This window comes from Anolis sagrei, chromosome 5, assembly GCF_037176765.1.
Source record: "Anolis sagrei isolate rAnoSag1 chromosome 5, rAnoSag1.mat, whole genome shotgun sequence".
In the NCBI taxonomy this organism is placed as follows: domain Eukaryota; kingdom Metazoa; phylum Chordata; class Lepidosauria; order Squamata; family Dactyloidae; genus Anolis; species Anolis sagrei.
In genome coordinates, this window is record NC_090025.1 from 164147006 (window position 1) to 164167607 (window position 20602).

General features: G+C 40.4%; 1 protein-coding gene across 2 annotated transcripts in view; it reads left to right on the forward strand.

Moving 5' to 3' along the window:
* CSNK1E (casein kinase 1 epsilon) overlaps nt 1–20602 on the forward strand; it is a 47591-nt gene that overhangs the window by 13618 nt on the left and 13371 nt on the right. For both annotated transcript variants that reach the window (XM_060777042.2, XM_060777043.2), the window contains exons 3-5: nt 10214–10324; nt 11168–11316; nt 11925–12153. In XM_060777042.2, coding sequence (XP_060633025.1) covers nt 10214–10324; nt 11168–11316; nt 11925–12153 — 489 coding nt within the window. The remainder of the gene's footprint in view (nt 1–10213; nt 10325–11167; nt 11317–11924; nt 12154–20602) is intronic.

Consider the following 20602-nt stretch of genomic DNA (forward strand, 5'->3'; position numbering starts at 1 on the left):
CTACTGGAATTAGTGGCAGCATCTGGCTAAAAACTCAGAGGTGCATTGAAGACAACAAAGAATTTAGAATCTAGTCATGACGATCTTAGTGGCATTTGTTAGATGGAGTTTCTGTTCTATATTATTCCTTACCCTTTGGTAACTTCCTTTGTTTTGTTTTCGTGCATCCATGAATAACCAACGTTTGTGTGGCGCAGATCCCCTACTACATCACAAGCATAAGCTTGTGATGTAGTAGGACAGGAACAAAAACTATCATGAGCCAAGTTGTGGTAGAACCACAATTTTATACTAGTCAGGCTTGCTTGTACCAAGTACACTGTTCCTAAGTAGACGAGAAACTTTTATAACATGAGCCCCCGGTGGCACAGTGGGTTAAAGCACTGAGCTGCTGAACTTGCTGACTGAAAGGTCGCAGGTTTGAATCTGGGGAGCGGGGTGAGCTCCCGCTGTTAGCCCCAGCTTCTGCCAACCTAGCAGTTTGAAAGCTTGCAAATGTGAGTAGATAAATAGATAGCGCTCCTGTGGGAAGGTAACGATGCTCCATGCAGTCATGCTGGTCACATGATCTTGGAGGTGTCTATGGACAACGCCGGCTCTTCGGCTTAGAAATTGAGAGAAGCACCACCCCCCAGAGTCGGACATGATTGGACATAATGTCAGGAGAAGACCTTTACCTTCTGTATAGATATTCTAATAGGTTCCCTGGTGGCTCTTATCTCTGACCATACGTACTTGATTTGTGATACTTACCTAAAAGGTCAATAGCAATTGGCCTACCCATGTATTCAAACAATCTATTTCTTATTATTTGGTTCCCTGTTAACCAAACTGTTTTTCATCTTGTCGATTATACAAATGAAAGACATGTATTTAAAGCATTCAGAGTAAACAGTGGTATGTAAAATAAGCAATTTCCTGTAACTTATATTGAATGGATCATAACCCTTACAACATACCTCCAAGGGATCATAAGCATTATACTCCATGAACAGGAGATTCCTATTTTCATTTACAGGACTGGGCTGGAGATGTTGGAAGAGAGCTTGTAAAGAGTAGACAAGCCGCTTACTCTAATGAAGCCAAGGTCGTCTTGGAGCAAGACTAGATTTTTGTAAAATGACTGATTGGCAGTTGGCCCTCTTCATAAGAATGTTAAGCCTTTAACCAAAAGAATACATTTAGCCATCTTGATATATTTCCCTGCAGAGTTCTTTTAGATTTCATACAATCTTATCGCTTGTGGTATTCAGCGCACAAAAATACCTTACTTGTGGCCACTGATGTTATTAATGGCTGCCATTTTTCCTGAGTCTGCAGACGACAAACCTGAACCAGTGACTCAGATGTCAGCTTCTGTATCCCCACAGCCTCTCCTCTCGCAGCTAATCTCATTGGGGTTGTAGCTCTAAAGCCTACTGACAACACTCCTTAAATGTCAGCATTAACTTTGGTTTGCTGATCATTTTAGCAGATGGAGTGAGAATAAAGCCCATGGGAGGGGTGGGGGTAGGGAGAGCACCAGGAGCAGCTATTGCGAGTGAAATACAGTGAGGAGAGAGAGGGGAGACTGAAGAGAAAGAGAAGTGGCAGGTTGTATAACACTGATCCTAAGGGGGAAGTAACTTCCTAATGAGCAGTGCTGAGTTGATGGGTGAATCTAATAAGAGAAATATATTTTACATAAGTGCTATTCTCTGCCTTATTCCAGAAAAAAAAGTGAGGATTATATTCTGAAATTTACACTTGACCCTCAAGTCCATGACTAAAAAATGTGCAACAGCTATGTTATAACAAAGTTCAGTTTCAAGTCAGTGACGTTTGTGTGTGTATGTTACATATTTGTTTGGTTTCTTCTAAAGCAGTGGTTTTGAACCTGTGGGTCATCAGGTGGTTTGGCCTACAACTCCCAGAAATCCCAGCCAGGATTCTGGGAGACCAAATGTCAAATCCCCTGGAAACCCACTGGGTGACCTTGGCTAAGTCATATTCTCTCAGCCTGAGATGAAGACATAGACAACCTCTATTCTCGACAAATGTTGCCAAGAGAACCCCTTGGTAGGTTTGCCATATTTTGGAAATTATTTGTCGGCACAAAAAGATGTGCTGTTCCTGGAAGGAAAAAGTTTCTTGCACAGCTAGAGCAAGAGTCAAGATGTTGGGTGTTACATGTTCATACATTTGCAATTTATTTTATATAGAATACTACTCTTTGAAAACATACATCAAGGCCATCTTGGTAAGCCAGCTCAGGATTTCATCACTACCATAGGATTGTCTCAAAACCTTTCTGGCTTCAAACATATGACAGAGCAGCCCCTGGATCTGGTCCTTTATACAGAACATCTGATTTATCCTTGGTGGTCACAGTTGTGGTTAGCTCACATTTCGGGGGGGGGGGGTGCTTTCTTCTGCAGGGACAGGAGACCAGAATGGTTTATTCCTGGTGCTTTATGCAGTCGCAAGGGATCATTAATGCTCTGTTTCTTCAGCAGGTAGGGTCAGGTCTAATGGTTTGAAGTTATAGGAAGGTGGATTTTGATTGAATATTAGAAGGAGCTTCTTGACAGTATAATCAGCTTGGCAATTGAACCAATTGCCAAGAAAGTCTGAAAGTCTTCAAATAAGAAGCTAGACCACTGGTTCTTAAACTGTGAGTTCCAACCCCAATTGGGAGCCCCTTATCTCAATATTGGAGTCACAAAATTTTCATCACAGTAAAAGGTTTCTGAATGCCAGCCATTTACACAAATCTGTTAGCAACAACATGCAGTTTTTACAACAGACACTGCAGAAAATGCTTCAGCTGTATTTTACAAAAAAGAAAATCAGCCTGTTTAGCAAGCCTTGCAAAGACTGGTTTATTATTAATACACATTTGGTTTTATATACCTACACACCTGGGGTCATGTAAAAATTTATTGGTAGAAAGGAGTTGCAAGTGCAAAAAGTTTAAGAAGCCCTGGCTAGACTAGTAATTTCTGGGAATACTTTTAACTCAGTGGTTCTCAACCTGTGGGTCCCCAGATCTTTTGGCCCGCAACTCCCAGAAATCCTAACAGCTGGTAAACTGGCTGGAATTTCTGGGAGTTGTAGGCCAAAACACCTGGGGACTCATAGGTTGAGTACCACTGCTTTAGCTCGAAATCCTGCATTGAGCAAGAAGTTGGACTCAGTGGTCCATCATGCCCCTTCTAATTGGATGATTTCAACTAATACGGTCTAGGGTACTGTTAAAACTAGAGAGGGTGGTGATTTTGCTTATTTTGACCCACTCAAGCTATCCATAATTATGTTTTTAGAACGGGAATGGATTTGGTTACCATCAGGTCTAATGGAGTGGAATGGGGGTTGCCAAGTAATGGGGGTTGCCAATTCAGATTCCTTTCGTTGATATTTTACTGTACTATTTTAATCTGTAATGTTGATGTACTTTGTTTTTGTATATTATTGTAATTTGCATATATGCTGTAAACCGGCCTAAGTCCCTTGTAGAGGTGAGGCCAGTTTAGAAAACTTCCAAATACAAAATATATAAATAATTGTGTAGAGGTATTCTGCATGGGTATTAAAAGTACAAGAGTCTTGTCCTATATTTCATCTGGCAATCCTAGTGGGACATGAGTGTAAGATAAGTCTGCTAAGTTTGCTTGATCCCTCAACACCTTTTGAAAACAGCATCCACTCTGTCTTCCTGGACACACTTGGTAAATTAGTGGCATGGCACTTTCTTTTATAAGGCTGGTCAAAGAATGGTATTAGAGCAGTGGTTCTCAACCTGTGAGCTTAGGTGTTTTGACCTACAACTTCCAGAAATCCCAGCTAGTTTACCAGCTGTTAGGATTTCTGGGAGTTGAAGGCCTAAACATCTGGGGACCCACAGGTTGAGAACCACTGCATTAGAGGATGTTGATGACATCCAGCTGTATCTCTCCTTGCCATCTGGATCATGTCAAGACAAGTGGGTGATGGGTTAGTGTCTCAGGTGGAGCTCAATCCTGACAAGATGTGTCATATGGATATGTAATTTCTGGATCTAGGAAATAAGAACTTTGCATGTTCTGGGTGAGATTGCAATCACGAACACAGGAATCTCCCTGGCCACATGTTTTCTTTTGGATTTAGGTGGTTTGTTAGTATTTGAGGATCTTGAACAGAAGTAATTTAATCATAGGTATCAGTGTCCAGACAACCTGCTAATTACAGTGGTTGTCTGTTTTTGGATGCAGTTGACAACTACATGGAGACAGCAGATCATAGCACAACATACAGTAGATACAACAATGGGCATGCCTAAAAGTAACTACACTACATCAGTTTTCAGCTATTTGCAATAGTTGCTTTTAATCACTGGGTCCAACTCATGGTCATAGTGCTACCATAAATTCAAAAAGATTCTGAACCCAGATATTTGAAGGTGTTCCTTAAGTGCTTTATTGTTTTTCATATTCTCAGAAAGTAAGTACAAATGTAAATTTTGGCCCTGGCCCAAACTGAGACACGCTGCATTGCCTAAGTAAAGCTTTGTCATTAGATGAATTAAGGGTAGTTCCTGTTTAACTCCGAGAAGGGGGTGGGGCTGAGGCAGCGGCTTCATGAAGGAGGGGAACACAGGCCGTGGGACAAACCAGATTTTTTCATGAATGTGGACTGGCTTGGCTTTGGTTTCACTTAAAGTCATGAGCAATTAGTTGAAGGAATATTGGGCAGGTTGATTGTTTTATATTCATATTGTGCACCTGAGCCATCCCTTTTGGTGGAGTTAGATTTAACAGGAAATATTTATCTATATGAATGGCATACTGGATCAGTCACTTGAGGACATGGATTTGCCTTCTTTTACAGGAACACACAGCCAGTTTACCAACTGTTAGGATTTCTGGGAGTTGAAGGCCAAAACATCTGGGAGCCCACAGGTTGAGACCTACTGCACTAGAGTAACCTGGGTGAAGATAACTTCCACTAGATAAGCAGCATACATCTTTACTTGGATCCAGCCAACTGATTAATATAAATACTTATCATACCTAAATATAAAATGCAAACTGGAAGTGAAGAGATCTGTAAATATGCATTGTCATTTATATTGCACACATTCGTGCGCACACATATCTACGTACATACACACACACACTCAGGTATTTAGAAAACTGGGGACAAAAGACTAGGAAATGGATCACAGTTTTGAGGTGCCTTCATGCCAAAATCTGAAAGGTGACCCTGGACTGACTTCTAAATCTAAAGCAAGAGATAAGACAGTAACTGGTAACTGGTATCCCATGGATGGTGTATATACTGACTTTTTAGGATTCACTCATCTCACAGTACAGCTGCCCCATTTAGCAGCATTTTTTATTTGCTCCACTGTGGTATTTTTAGGGGCTTGTAATCGGTAGAAGGGAAATGATGAATTCATGTCCTCCAGTCTGTTTTTGGATGCTTAAATCTGAATTAAAACTCTTTATAATCACTGAGAATAACATGCCATGCAGCTGAAGTAGAAATTAATTTATAAAACCTGGCCATGAAGATACTTTTATTACTTGCCTTTCTGTTGCCTAAGAATATTTAAAGACAAGTCTCCATATCTGTTATAGAGGATTGGTCATACTGTGCATTTTCTGTGATGACTCCAAACAAACATGACATCAGTACTGGGCACAAATTATGCATTATAAGCTTTTAAAGATAATGATACAATGATAAGAGAGTTGGTTGGCAGTGTCCATCAACAGCTGGTGGACCTCCAATTTCCTGTGACTATTGTAGGGCAGTGGAGGAGAACCAGTGCCTATTCAAATATAGAAACTTTGGAAGTACAGAATTTCCTGTGGCCTTGGGATGGTGGGAAGCTTTATCCTCAGTTTATCCCTTCCTTCTGTTTATTAAATGCTGAATAAATTAAGGAAAATATACATAATGAATATGATTTCTACATTCTACTTTATTTGTGTAGAAGTTCCTTAGTCACACGTTTTTTGGTAAGAGTAAACTTTAACATTCTACACCGGGGCAATTAAATTCTGTATGCTTTTAACAAACAGAACAAATTGGAGTGGATCAAGATTTAGCTTTAGAGCTAGTTGAAGTTGTAATCCTTAATCCTCCAGCTACCTGAAAATGTTATACAGACGGTTGGGAGCTCTAATGAAAGGTATTAAATTGTGCGCCAGTTGCACCCATACCTTGGGAAGTCAGACTTGGCCATGGTGGTCCACGCTCTTGTTACATCAAGGATAGAATACTTCAAAGCTCTACGTGGGGTTGCCTTTGAAGACTGTTCGGAAGCTTCAAGTGGTCCAACGGGCGGCAGCCAGATTTCTAACTGGGTCAGCATACAGGGAGCACACTACTCCCATATCACACCAGCTCCACTGGCTGCCAGTCTGCTACCGAACACAATTCAAAGTGCTGGCTTTAGCCTATAAAGCCCTAAATGGTTCTGGCCCAGCTTACCTGTCCAACTGTATCTCCCTCTATGATCCACCTCGAAGATTACCATCTTTTAGGGAGGCCCTACTCTCGATTCCACTTCCCTCGCAAATGCGACTGGTGGGGACGAGAGACAGGGCCTTCTCAGTGGTGGCCCCTCGGCTATGGAACTCTCTCTCTAGTGAAATTTGAGCAACCCCCTCCCTCCTGACCTTCAGGAAGAAAATAAAAGTGTGGTTATGTGACCAAACTTTCAGGCAGCAAAGTTCTTAGTGCAATAAGAGAATAAGGAATAGTGAACGAACCAATGGATTTGATTTTGGATGGTGTGATTTTAATAATTGTTTTTAAATCGTGTGGTTTACGGGTGAGTTTTAATATAATGTTCTTGTATTATTGATGTTTTAATTTTTATATTTTATGTCTAAATGTTATTTTATGTTTCATGTTTTAATGTGGTTAGGTTTTTAATTTATAGTTATATGTTATTGTCTAGCTGTTATGTTTTGCTTTTCACATGTATGTACGGCATTGAATTTATTATGTTGGAAATTGCTTTGAGTTCCCTCAGGGGGAGAAAAGCAGAATACAACTGTAGTAAATAAATAAATAAATGAGTCCCGCCTCTCCATCAAGTAGAGAGGCATTTGTATTCTTATCCAACACATTGCATGCCTGTTTCTTATTAATTAGTTCTGACTTTAATTTTTAGAAATGTATTCTCTTCAGCATTCACAGAAATTTCATAACTTGTGTAACCACATCTGTCTCCAGAGAAACTGTATTGAACCATTTCACAGTGAATAAAGGATAGAAGGGGAAAAGTAGATGGGACTCAATTGGGTATTTCTACTTGGCAGGTAGGGCAAGTGAGAATAAAGAAAACGACAAAGATCAAAACTAATTTCTTGCCCCTTTCACTATCCTCCACTCTGATTCTGTGCTACAGCAAGGGGTAGATATTGAGGTTCATGGAAATGCTAGGAACACATTGCCATGGACTGCAGCTGTAGCATAGTAATTAAGGCACACTCTAAGGAAATAGGAAATGGAACAAAATTGCTCAGGTAGGTGGCTTTTTAAGAAAATCAGCTTCTTTAAGAGTAGTTTTGAGAAAGTATAGGTACATATCAGGTACTAAACCAGCAAATCTAGGTTTTCAAATACTAATCAGTATATAGGCCTCTTCTTTGCATTCCCCTGAAAAATAACCAGCTTTCTGGGGAAGACTCCCTTCTCATTCATATATTCCTTTTCCCCAGCCACCATGATCTTGTTTCCAGAATCAGTGGCCTAATATTTTGTGATGCTGCAGAGAGCCCACCACATCACAGTGTGGCAAGAGGGGAAGCATCCCGGTTGCCAAAGCAACTGGACCAATACTGGCGTAGTTGCCATGGTAATAGGCTTATCAGCCTTACACAAATTTAGAGTGAGATCAGGACTCTGATGTCACAGAAGCGAATCTGGTGCATGTTGTCTTGTTTATGTGATCCCTGACTGGCTGGGGTCGCTCAAAAAAAGGCCACCCCACCCATCTAAAGTGATACGGTAGCAGAATAAATACACTAGTAAATTATTGCTAGCAGCAGTGAAGAAACGTCCTAGACTAGTGGTGACTACATTGAAGAGTCTGCTTTCTCCAGTTTTCAAGAATGAACATTCACTCTGATCTTAACAATCACCTAATAGTGGCATATAGACAATATGGTACCAAGAAAACTGATTTCGGCAATCAGTTTTAATTAGGCATTCAGACGACTGGAAGAGGCAAGAAGAGATACTGGAAGAGGTACATGGGATACTGAAACTTTTAATGGCACTTCAAAGGTGTGAAGTCCCCTGTACCTTATTTGCCCTTATATGTTTTAGAGTTTGAGCCTATGGTGCAATGAAGGTTTTTAGCATGGATTTAAACTCTCATTGGTTTCTGCTCTGTGGAGTGATGGTGACTTCAGAAATAAATTATCCCTCAGTGGCCCAACTGGCAGTCATGAGATGAGGAAAGAGATTCTTTTGCAACTTATTGGCACATCTTCCTGTTGTTAGTTTTGCTTGATAGATTTCTACAGGAATATACTTTTTAACATGGATGTGGCAAATAGCACACTATTTGTCTTCACCAAAAAGGTTTTTGTTTGAAAAAAGATTATGTATTGCATTAAAGTAAAATGTTTTTTATGTTGCAATTCTATAACCTGCTTCATTGGAAAACTGAAGAGTGGAACCTGAACAGGTGGAGCAGACAGCATTGCATGGCTTGCAAAAAGAAAAAAATAAAGAGGAGGAGGTGGTGGTTAGGGCTTGCTAGCTTTGGAGTGATTTCACTGCAGAGTTAACAATATGCACACGGTTTTGTTTGAAGCAGTGTTGTTCTCAAAAAGACGTGAGGTGCGTGGACAGGAGTTACTCCACCAGAACACAATTGGTAGAATTCTGGATCATAGTATTTTCAAACCTAATGTGCTCTTGCTGTGAGGTCATGAAAATGGCAGTGAAATAAATACAACATTCCATACATTTTCAGGAGGACTCGGGTCAACAGTGATTTTGGGGGTTTTTTTATAGAAAATGCCCCAATGTTATCCTCCTACAGGCCTGTGCCTATTCTGATCTGTGACTCTCATGTGGAAATTAATTTGAACCCTTCATTTATATTTACAGTTGTCATAATTGAAGGCTATTTTACACATTATAACATGGCTTCCTATGAAGCATACACTCAGCGGGGCATTATGTCTTCCTGACAGGTGTCTCTGCATGAGAGCTGTGTTTCTTTCAGACTTAAAAATATAATGTAAACATCTTTATCTTGTGAAGTTGTTCCCTTTTGGTACTTATAGTAATTTGAAGCTGAAGAGCACTGGACAGTCCAGTGTCAACTACGATTCTTTGTGCTAATTTGGGACTCTCACTTGGTTATTCTTGGTTCAAGTCTGTACCTTATCTGCAAGATCCAACTCAGCAAATTGTCTCAACTTTTCCTGGTGAATATTGCAAGCAGATTGGTGAGCCACCCACACATACTTGTGACCTCTGATGCATCCTTTTGGAATGGCTTCTTGCCATGGGTAGTATTCCACTTTTAAAATCCCCTGCTGCAGTGATTTATTTATTACAGATGACACACAAATGGTGGTGAACACATACTGAAATGTTCCCTGTACCGTCTTATGTTCTTGAGTCTCAGTATATGGGCTTTAAGTGTCAAGCTTGTTCTTGGCCTCTACAAGGAAAGTGTATTGGTTGCATGTATGCATCTTTCCTCAGATCTGAGAGATTGGTTACCATCAATAAATAGGCAACATGTGGTTTTGAGCTTAAAAGTTAGGATGACAATTTCCAAACCTTTTACTGAATGCATGGCCTGATATTTCCCTCAACGGAAGTATTCTACTCCCTCTTGGCTTTATTTATATCAAAAATATTTGCCTTGAATTCACAAGGTGGGGTTTTGAAACGCTAATACCTTTAACTGTCTATGAAAGAAAGAGAGTTCCAGTTTCATGAATATCTAGAAAGAGCAGGTATTCAGTATTAATTCTAGATGATTGTTAGAAGAGTAGAATGTGTTTCTTTGTACATGTCTGTCTTCACTTATATTTTTCTGAATGGCTTAGGACCAGTCATCTACTTACTGCTCCACCTAGCTTATTTCACAGGGCAGGAGGATAAAAATGGGACATGAGGAGAACTGCCCTGAATGCTGTAAAGGAAAGGTGTCATTTTAAAAATGTACTAAATACATATTTTATTTTTTCTTACTCTGTGTTCTGTACAGGTGCCAATATTGCTACAGGGGAAGAGGTAGCCATTAAGTTGGAATGTGTGAAAACCAAGCACCCGCAGCTCCACATCGAAAGCAAATTTTACAAGATGATGCAGGGAGGAGGTGAGTTCATAGGATAAGAAGAATTGCTACCAATTTAAATAAAAGTTAGAGCTTAGTTCTCAGTACCCGGTTGTTAGTGCCTCCCAAGATAGTTACAATGTCTGTGGTTCTACTTGTTTATGACAAACAGAGTGAGCGGTATAAGTTAAGAGATGCATGGAATTGCCTGGTGTGGAGAAAGTGGGCAGGGTGATAGTAAATCACTGAAGTTGAATGATAAGATTCAGGAAATACCTTTTTAAAAACTTCATGGTTAAGTGTGAAATTCAGTATCACAACATTTGGAAGATCCAACAGGTAGCTTTTTAATGGAGTACATTGGTAGAAGATAAGATGTTAGATAACTTTTAAATGGGATACATCGGTAGAAGATAAAATCAGTGGTGTGTTGTTATATGCCTTTAAGACATCTCCAAATTATGGTGAACTTATCTCAGGCCTTTCTTGGCAAGATTTCTGCACAGGAAGTTTGTCATTGCTGGAAGAATGGCTTGTGCAGAGTCACATGGTGGGTTTCCATGTCTAAGAGGGGATTTGAAAGCTGATCTGCAGTCCTAGTCTAGCACCTAAATCACTACACCACACTGACTCATCAGAGGCTCATAGACTCCATATTACATTTAGTATCAGAAGCAGTATGCTTTTCTATACAAGTTACTAAGGACATGAGGGGAAAGATGTTAACTGTAGTCATTATCTGCTTCTGGGTTTTCCATAAACATTAGGTTGACCACTGAAGCGGGACTTTGGACTAGATGAGCCTTATCTTTGATCCAGCAGGATTCTTTTTTCTGTTCTTATGATATATATCTTTCTTTGTCAACTTACCTTCTTTCTTTTTAGTGGGTATCCCTTCTATTAAATGGTGTGGAGCTGAAGGTGACTATAATGTCATGGTGATGGAACTTCTAGGACCCAGCCTGGAAGATCTCTTCAACTTCTGCTCTCGCAAATTCAGCCTCAAAACAGTTCTGCTTTTGGCAGATCAGATGGTGAGTTCTTGTTTGGTTCTTAATCTCTGCTCCTTAGATCAGGCCTGTACAACCTGTGGCCCTCCAGGTGTTTGGGACTCTTACTTCCAGAAGGCCTAGCCAGATTGTCCAATGATCAGGAATTCTGGGAATTTAGTCCAAAACATCTGGAGGGCCGCAGGTTATGCAGGCCTGCCTTAGATTCATGTGAGCATTTGTTTGTGGTTCACCATTTCCGCAGGGACAGTATGAGAGGTAATGTCCAAAGTAAGCCCTTAAGTAAGAATGCAGAACATTTGCAGAAATAGTACACCATCTTCTACATGTCCAGTTATTGCTGAATAAAAGATAGGTGTGCTGACCTCTGTCCATTTCAATTGGTGCATGTCCAGCTTGGGGAAAAGGGCATTTTATTTGCTGTATAACTAGTAGTTCTATGACTGCATCCTCATTTTTTGTTTTCTTGTGGAATGAATACATGAGGTTCCCCAATCTCCTTTTGAGTCTAAATCTCAGTACACAGTGAAGCTTTATCATGTGTGTGCTTCTTATTGTTGAGGTAGTTTCTGTGCTTTCACAACATCTTCCTGTTCTTCTGTTTTGTCCTGGTTTCTCCCAACCAATTTCAGATCAGCCGTATTGAGTATATTCATTCCAAGAACTTTATCCACCGAGATGTAAAGCCAGACAACTTTCTTATGGGTCTTGGCAAGAAGGGAAACCTAGTATACATCATAGACTTCGGCCTGGCAAAGAAGTACCGTGATGCCCGCACCCATCAACATATCCCTTACCGGGAAAACAAAAACCTGACAGGCACAGCCCGCTATGCCTCTATAAACACCCATCTTGGGATCGGTAAGTTTGGTTTTTATTCCTATGTGTCAGAGAATGGAACATTATAGAAAAAGATCTATTTACTGCCATGCCTCCACATTGGTGATTTTGACTTTTGCAGATTTTATTATTCATGGATTTGATTTAAAATGTTCTTTCTAGGTCTACTAGTGTAACTCTGGTCAATGTTCCCCAATCATGCTGGAGGACCTCCAAATTTCTAGAGCGAACACTTCTCTGGAATCTCTAGATCCTCTAATTCAATCCTGTGTTCAGTTCCCAGCCATGATAACCATATTGTTGAGTCGAAAGACCTAAACATTTCTCTCAAGTAAATGAGAAATGTCTTTATTTGCAGTTTTTCATTTCCATGGTGGTCTTGTGCTCTTCACCCCAGTCAATGTTGATGGCTGACTGTACTATATATCATTCCACAGAAAGGGGGGAATGGCAGCATCACCTCAGATAGCCAGCCACTCCTAGCCATCTCCTTTCCCACCCAAGCATTCAAAAAGGCTAGAAGTGACTCTCAGAGACTTTTAGCTGCATAAATAATCCAGGCACTCATTTGTCTATGTGTTTTGATTGCTTTAAACTAGTTGGAACTAGTTCAGAGGTTTTACAAACCATCTGACCAGAGTAGTCGCAATATTTAATATCCAGGCAGATTACTTTTGTGCTATGCTTGTTACTTTTAAAAAAATGAAAATAAGGAAACTAGGAAGTTATTCCAGAAAGAGGCAACTGAAATGACCAGGGTGTTGGGCATCTTTCCCCAACAGGAAGAAATAAGAGTTTTTTGTCTTTTAGTTCTGCAGGGTGGCTTGTAAGGTCACAGATTGCCTGGAAAGAGCCAGACATAAAATGTCTTTTAGTGTACTGAATGTCAGATCCTTCGGTGACTTAAGTTGGTGAAAAACCACCTAAGCTGTGGACCTAGCACAATTAATTATGCAGAGCATGAACAAGGGCTTCTTGAAACACTTGTGCACACAATATACAATTCACTGTGTTGGATGCAGTGCTTAGATGATTGCCTTTTTCAAAAGATTGGATAAATGTGTAGGATCTTTCAGTGGTAGCAATCTTAAAACTGAACCAGCATTTTAAGAGGTAGTAATTGCAGTTGTTGCGACTTTATGTACACAAGTTACTCAACAGTGAAGATGCAAAAGTTTTCATTTCAGTTCTAGTTTTTTATTTATTTATCGTGTCATCAGCAACCATTGTATTACAATTCTAACAGAGCAAAACAAACACAGAGATTAAAAAGAAAAGGGGGGAAAAAAGGAAAAAAAACACACAGATTTTGCAAATTTGGTATTTGGTTAAATGTCCTTTGACCAGTATCTGGCCACTTGGAGTGCCTCTGGGGTTGCCGCAAGAAGGTCCTCCATTGTGCATGTGGCAGGGCTCAGTGTGCATTGCAGCAGGTGGTCAGTGGTTTGTTCTTCTCCGCACTCGCATGCAGAGGATTCCACTCTGTAGCCCCATTTCTTAAGATTGGCTCTGCATCTCGTGGTGCCAGAGCGCAGTCTGTTCAGCACCTTGCAAGTCGCCCAGTCTTCTGGGCCTGTTCAGCGCCTTCCAAGTCGCCCAGTTCTAGGATATAGCACCACAAAATCAAAAATTGTAAACATGTGTCATATGTTTAATCTTGGTTCTGTGTACTTTCATATGTATTTTGTAGAAATATGTTTCAATATGTGTATTTTATGGAATGTTTTTAGATAATTGTGTGTTTTTAATCTTGTAACCCGCCACAAGGAGAGGGGGGTAAGATTTATTATTGTTGTTGTTAGTATATGGAAAAGTCAAAGGGTATATGTGAATACTTTTACTGGGCACTGTTGAACGCTGGACAAGATGCTGATTGGAGCCACCAAGGCAGCTTCTGTGTTGTTCTGGAAGTTGTGAACAGTTTGTGCCACTGAAAGGGATAGGAATCCACTACAAAGTCTGAAACTTCTGAACAGTGTACTGATGCCCTATTCATGGTTACATGTCAACATTTTAATCAACTTGACACTTAGTACTAGGTTATTGGTACTGACCACAAGTATAACTCAATAAATTGCCATTAGGACATCCAGTTGTTGGCTTGCAGAACCATAGAAACTGAGCTAATCCTTTATTCCTCTAGGTACAGATACAATCTGTTTCCCTCCTGGGAATTTGAACATGCAAATAATTTTTACAGCCACAGGGAAATGCTTGGTCTGTAGAATATCAGCACTATTTTGCAACTGATTAAAGCAGTGATGCTTCTGTCTGGAGGGTTGGAGGTTCTTTTCAGCCTATGTTTGTGACTATTATCTGGTTGCATCATATTGTATTTATTTACATTGACTTTAGACAGCAGAGTGGGGGATGTTTCTTCCTTCAAATAACTATGTTCTTGCTATTGTCTTTGCTGAGTGACCATGTTACCAGCAATGTAAAACTGATTGTAGGTAGATTCTCATTTATGAGGGGAGTTTTGCATAAGAGTACAAGGGATTTAAATCTTTCCCTTTGGTACTCCTTGTCACCAAACTGTAGGAGGATTTGAAAAGGGTTTGTATAAAATAGTAATAGTGCTCTAAGAGTAAGTATTTTGGGTTATTTTATAGAATTACTTCAGCTGACCCAGGCCTGTACAACCTGGGGCCCTCCAGCTGTTTTGGCCTCTTAACTCCCAGAATTCCTTGCCATTTGGTAAGTTGGGCTTCTGGAAGTTGGAAGCTAAAACAGCTGGAGGGCCACAGGTTGTTCAGGCCTGAACTGAGCCATTCCCAGTCCACAGGCTAATGACTAGCTGTGTTGGGTGCACTTGATCCATACAAGCTTTCAGCCAGGATTCTTGGATGTGGTTAATGCCTCTGGAAATTGAATGTGTGCCCAATGTTCTCCTAAGGCTTTGATTAGTAGGAAGATGGGTAATGTGCGATAATCCCTTTTAAGAGAGAAACAATGGCAAATAAATGTAATAGCAATCATCCTCATCCAGGGACTCTGAAACAGTGTTGAAGTTGTTGGTTTGAGGTGCCGATAGGGCTAGTGTTATTATCCTTATCCCTGCACTCCATTTTGTGACCGCAGCTCCCCCACCAGTTTCTTAAAACCCCTAATCCCATTTTTTTAAAAGGTGAGCACAATTTGCAGAAACATTTAACCTCCAAAATCTTGTAGAAGGCCCTCCAAATGCAAAATTCCCCTACCTCCACAAGGTGCCCACAACAGTGTATCCCCAAATATGTTTTATTCTGCAGTGTCTCTCAAAATGGTCACTGGAAATGATGCAATTTAACTTCCTGTTGCCATTTTCAAAGGTATTACAGAAAGCAAATTGAAATATTTGGTTTGCTGTTGGGAGAGGGGATAGCCCATGGAGATTTAGGAGGAAATTTAACCCCTGGCCCCCATGCAGTTACCCATACTAGCTCATAATCTCAAAATAAGGATCTTCATAGTTAGTAAATGAAATTTGTCAATTTGTCTTGAAGAAATTATTTCAAACTGTCTTCCATACCCTGTAGATCAGGCATGGGTAAACTTCGGCTCTCAGGTGTTTTGGACTTCAATTCCCACAATTCCTAACAGCCTACCAGCTGTCCAAAACACCTAAAGGGCCAAAGTTTGCCCATGCCTGCTGTAGATCCATCCTCCAGTATTATCTGGTAGAAGTTTACCATATTTTACTTTTAAAAACTGTGGTTACAACTAAAGTTCTTAGTTTAAAAAGAAAATAGAACAGCCATTGGACTTCCGAACCGTGTTCTGGAATAATATGCCGTGCTGGAGATTTACTTAACTGGCGTGCCATGATCTATTTTAGGTAGGCTTACCAATTCCATTTACCCTAGGCTAAATGCAGCATGCCAGTCATATATTGCTGCCTGTCTTTGGACAGACAGGCAGACTGCATTAACATCAATCTTGAATTACTGAAACCTTTTAAGAATAATGGTTTGAGGAACTTGTTATGGGGCAGGCCCAAATGGATTGTCCAAAGTCTTGTAAAGAGTCGAGACAGGAACTATAATTGGAACCTGCAAAGCTTTTATTTGGACGGTTGACAAAACATTACAATTATTCAGAGCCTGGTTCTAAAAAAGAAAAACACAGGTCCTGCAGTTAGCAAGGTTGGAATAAAATGTAAGTGTTTGTGTCTGGGTTTGGCTGCCTAGTACATTTTTTATTCAGTCATCTTTTCATGTGATTTTAGGGAGGAGGAAAAGAACTGCGTTCTGTTCTGTTGAATTTGCTTGGCTTTGAATGTAAGGAATGTTCATTTGAATGCACAGTGAAAGAATGATCCCATCCAGAAAACAGGCAGGGTGGATATTTAATGACATCTGAAGAAAATAAACTAGAAAAGAAAATGATACGTAGATGGCAAGATTTGGGTGGACCCTTAAGCCTGATCCTGCAAAATTGTTGTTGTTGTGTTTTTTTAAACACAAACAAACTGGGAGGAGCCATTTGAAAATTCAGCCTCTTGATTCACACATTCCTGTCAATTTCTGCATGCTCAGAAGATGACTTCCAGCCTGTCCTGCACCCTTTGGAGCTCATGATAACTGAAATAGACACCCAAAGGTGCCCAGCAAAGTGTCTGTAACAGACCCTGTCTGGAGGAGTGGTGTATAAATATACTAGTGATTTTTTTTCACATGCTTGTAATTTATTTTCTGTGTTATATCCCCGCCACACACACATCTGCCGGGGAATACCAAGCAGAGTCCTAGACCTTTCCTATTGAGCAGGCTGTCTAGCAGTTACAGATGATGTCATGTCAAAATAATGACACATTATTAACATGAATAATTCCATGTTGGCTGGGGGATTCTGGGAGATGAAAAAGATGTTTTTCAAACTGATTCCTAGAAGAATTTCTCTTGATTTTCATTGCTCAGAACGGGGTGTAGGACAAGTTGTGTATGTTCAAGTCATTTCTGACATATAGTGGTCCTAATATGAACATGTCAAAGGGTTTTCTTGGCAAGATTTGTTCAGAAGAGATTTGCTGTTGCTTTCCTTAGAGGCTGAGAGAGTATGACTTGCGCAAGATCACCCAGTAGGTTTCTTGGTCAAGTGATTTGAACTTTGGCCACCAGAGTCATAGTTGAACATAGTACCACTTTTCTACTTCTTGGACATTGCTGGATCTTACATAAAACTAGCCTGCATTACAAGTAGCTTAACTCTTGTCAAGTCCAAAGAGTTCGGTGGTGGGATTGATCTTGAATCGCCAGTTCTTTTGTCTGTGGCCTCATCCAGAAGCAATTAAGAAAAATATGTTCTCCCTGGTGCTTCAGACACCTTGTTGCTTACTGCTCCTGCTAAAGCATTTATTTTATATTCTTCCTTTCAGCCCAAAGAAACGTTCAGCCATGTTAGTGTTCTTATTCTATAGAAGGCTATCTAGAAGCAGTGACTGGTCCATATGTGTCTTCATTGAAGGGCACCACTTAATGCATGGATGTGTGCATGCAGGGCTAGTGTTGAGTAACTCAGGGGAAAGGGTTAAAAGTTATGATATGTATCGTCAGCCCTTCACATTTGTGGATTTGATTATTCATGGTTTTGATTAACATGTTAGGAAGCTCTAGGTCCTCCAGTATGACTCTTATGATCAACTTCCTCCAGGTCATAGAGTCATGCTGAAGGACTTAGGGATTCCTAAGGAGAATGCAGTTCTAGGAATCTGTATGTCCTCCAGTATCATCTGGCAGAAGTTATGCTGGAGAAATTAGATATTTCTAGAGACGTCTTTTCTCAGTTAAAAACAATAGTTTATTTGTACGTTCTCATTTTTTTGGGAATCCTATGCTTCCAACCTTGTTGAATGTGGAGGACTGATTGTAATCCTTTGACTGGCAGACAAATGCTTGGACATGGTAAAGGTTATTGCCAAACCACTGGTGGGATGTCTTTCATTTGCTACAATAAAAGAGAGTAGAGGGAAGGCAAGAGTGTGCCAGGTGAAACAACATCTTCTCTCTGTGGTAGGCCCAAGTCTTTTCATTAATCTCATTGGCAAACTTTACTAAGGGGTGAGGTAGAATTTGTGAGCCTTTTCCCATCTGCTGCTCTCCTCTCAATTTCTGTCACAGTCTGGAATCAATACCAGCTAAGGACAGGCAAGCCCAGAGTGAGGATATGTGCAGAGCAACTGTTTCCACACCACAACCTGACTACAGCTGCTTAGCTATCAATCCCAGAGCTTGGAAAAAATACGTCGGTCAACATGCTGACTGAAGGATGCTGACACTTGCCCAAAATTAACATCTCGAGCTCTGGTAAAGTCATCCATCCCATCCAACCATTTGGGATTGATCTGTGCAGTAGAACATCTATGCGGTTGTGTGGCTTCACCTTAATTTTCCCATAGTTTGTTGATCAAATATAACTCAAGAAAACATGCTGAGCAGACTAGAGGACAGCATCCTCCCCCTCCCTTGAGACTTTGAAGGGCCACACATACCTGTAAAATAATTCACCCCCCAGATACCTCCCTGGAGTGTGTGGCCATTTGGATATGATGTCATATTGAGAAGGGGGGAGGTTTGTTAGGCTTGTTTTCTGCTGCTCTGGAGACTAGAACACAGAGCAATGGATTCAAATTGCAGGAAGATATTTCACCTAAACATTAGGAGGAACTTCCTGATGGTAAGAGCTGTTCGGCAGTGGAATATGCTGTTTGGGAGCATGATGGAGTCAGGAGTGCTTTGACTGTGTATTACTGCATGGCAGGAGGGATTGGACTGGATGACCCTTGGAGTTTTCCACTTACGATTCTATGATCTGGAAGTGGCTTGTAGTTTTTTAAAAGTCATCTTATGTTGCCCAAGGAGGAAAAAGTGATGGATATGTGTGTGTGAGACCCTTGGGACCAGCCTTGTCTTAAAGACTGCGGTATGAGGAGTTGGCAAATGTAAGGAAGACACTGGAATAAGCATGAGGCTTGAACTGGGGCACTGCAGAGGTTCATTCCTGTGTATGATACAAAATGGCTTCTATTGTTGAGAGAAGCAATGAAAAGTGGATGCTTCCTCTAGAAACCCCTAGAATATTGTTGTCCCAGAAAGGAAGCAATAGGTGGTTAAAATCTGCTGGTTGAACTGTTGAGTGATCAGTACTCAAATCAATGTATGTATTTTAATGTGTTCCAGGACTTTGCGTTTGCTACAGTCAGTGGCTTAATGGGTCGTGGATCTGTGCTTACAATGCAGATCTGCCTGACTTGGACATAACCTAAGAGAATGTAAGAACTAAAAGGGTACAGAGTTGAGGATGCACACTGCTTTTTCTCTGCCCCTGTCCAGTTGGGAAGGCGTTTTTATCCCATTTTAACTTTGACCTACTTAATTCACATTTACCAAATCAATATGCAAACATGCAGTTTTCCTTTAGTATCAGACTTCTCTGGATTTTTGGAGGGCAGTTCTCTTGAGGAAAAGGAGAGGGAAGCACACAGGAAAAACTCGTATCTATAACCCCCCCCCCTTTTTTTTTTTTTTACAAAACTTCAATGTGTTTAAGGAAAAAAATATATAAAAATGTGTATGTATTGCAAAAAAATGTGACTAAAAGTGACTATAAAATAGCTGCATTGATGCATTTCTCCTAGCTGTTTTTGTTTGTGAAAATGAAAAGCTGTATGGGAGGAGGTCATTGTTTATGGCTCTTTAGGTGGCAATATCTAAAATGCTTACTGTGAAGATTAGGTTTTGTATCAATTCTTCAAAAAGGTATGTGTCTGGGGGACTAAAATGTCCTATCTACCTGAATGCAGGTCAGTTCATCTATGCTTTTTAAAAAGCCGTTATGTGATTTCTTCCCCTCTCTTCTATGAGTTCTTGTATTTTAAGTGATGGGGGATTTTTTAACTGTTATTTATTTTTTCATCATAAGCACCCATAAATATTTGGAGAACAGGAAGAACATAAACAAAACAAAAATAATAATCCTTTGCCCTGCCTTTTAAACAAATCCCAAATGAATGTGCAAATAGATGAACTAGTTGGGGAGGGGGGATAGAAACTGCCCACCCCCCACCCCAAATCCATGGCCTAATTATCTGAAGAGTGTGTTTTTCTTTCTTGGCTCAGCTTGGAGAAAAGGGTCAGGATGAGATTAGGGAAGAGGCTGTGAAGGGGCAAATGGAAGCACAGAATATGTTCATTGCCCTCCTGTTGATATCACTGTGAGCAGCTTTCTTTATGTATGACATGAAACAAAAAAACTTAAAGCAGAGGCAGAAAACGTGTAGACCTTGACCTGTTGCCAGGTTGCAACTCCCATCAGCTCTAGTCAGTGTTGAGGGATGCTGAGTGTTGCAGGCTAACATCATGTAGATACAGGGAGACTAAGGTGTACCTCCCTCATAAAATGCAAGCAAGCCAGATTAATCACCAAGGTTTGTGAGCTGAGCACAGATCTGAACCACTCTTTAATCCTAATTCAGCAGTGACATTATATTATT